The sequence below is a fragment of the Schistosoma mansoni genome, chromosome 3 (assembly GCF_000237925.1).
Source record: "Schistosoma mansoni strain Puerto Rico chromosome 3, complete genome".
In the NCBI taxonomy this organism is placed as follows: Eukaryota; Metazoa; Platyhelminthes; class Trematoda; order Strigeidida; family Schistosomatidae; genus Schistosoma; species Schistosoma mansoni.
In genome coordinates, this window is record NC_031497.1 from 1,774,971 (window position 1) to 1,776,210 (window position 1,240).

A 1,240-nucleotide genomic window follows, 5' to 3' on the forward strand; every position below is an offset into this window, starting at 1 on the left:
AATGGCGTATGAACCAATCGTTGGTTACCGGCTACCATGGGACTGCATCTCTTCACGATGCTCCACTGCGTTGTGGATCAGATCTTTAGGTCAAAGGCTCCAGGTGTGGACCTCTAAGAAAACCACCTGCTTTAGTTTGGGCACTTGGGTAGTATTACAGCCCTCACACAAATCAAATGGGATTTGTGTGGCGCATATTTATCTGGTGCTTCCTTGCACCAATATTTATGTGTTTAGATAAATAAATAATAATCCAACGATCGCTTAAAAGAAATAGGTCAAGAGAAATCTTGAATGATTGAAATACACTACCCACTAGTAAATGAACAAAGCATTTCGGTAAATAAATATACTTTAAAAGAACAGGTTAACATATTTAAAATCTAACAATCCCATTATGATTATTTATTTGCATAGATCATTCAGGGAATAATTATGAAAGAAAGAAGTTAGTTCTATGGTAAAATATAAAAAGTAAAATTAACAGAAAAAACATTATTCAATTAGAAACAAAACAGTTTTTCAACATACAAACTTTCTATGTAGGTATGTATGTATGTGTGTGTACATATCACAATAGCACGAAATAATGAATTTGTCCTTGTCTATCACCGGCAAGAATTTTTAATTGACTATCATCAAGAGTATAAAGTTGAGTAATTTCTGTTTCAACTGGATACATAGCAACCTATGAAAAAATTACATTCATTATTAGAAGGGTTTTTTGTGGAGATTTAGTATTTTCATAGTTGAAAGTGTGAGTCAATTGAAGCTAGACCACCAAGGAAAACCTGGAAGCACTGCTTGACGGCCAACTCGTCCTATTGTGGGACTCTTCAGCAGTGCTCATCCACGACCTCGTCTCGTGAGATTCCAACCCAGGACCTACCAGTCTCGCGCCAGAGCACTTAACCGATAGACCACTGAGCCGACATCCCATGGTGTTTATGTCTAACTCTAACCAATCCATAAAGTTGAGCAACCGTTCACCAATTGTCTTCAGTGAGTTCCTATCTCACAACAGACGTGGCTTGAACTCCACTGGTCACTGCCGTCCAGTGTTTCCAAGTTTTCCCTGATGGTCTAGCTTCAACTGACTCACGCTTTCAACTATGAAAATATTCATTATTAAAAATTGAATACTTTCAATACAGTAACTTCAATCAATACAATTGATTATTGAAACAAGGAAATTAAATGAAATAGAAAGTGTGGATGATAATCACACATTCTATACATG

The 1,240-nt window shown here is 36.5% G+C and overlaps 1 protein-coding gene across 1 annotated transcript; it reads right to left on the reverse strand.

Annotated features, from left to right (window-relative positions):
• Positions 1-571: 571 nt before the first annotated feature.
• On the reverse strand, positions 572-682 carry Smp_176890.1 (hypothetical protein; the record flags this gene model as incomplete). Its single annotated transcript, XM_018798862.1, has 1 exon — positions 572-682. One exon carries the CDS (start codon positions 680-682, stop codon positions 572-574), a length of 111 nt encoding a protein of 36 aa, XP_018650709.1.
• Positions 683-1,240: the final 558 nt, after the last annotated feature.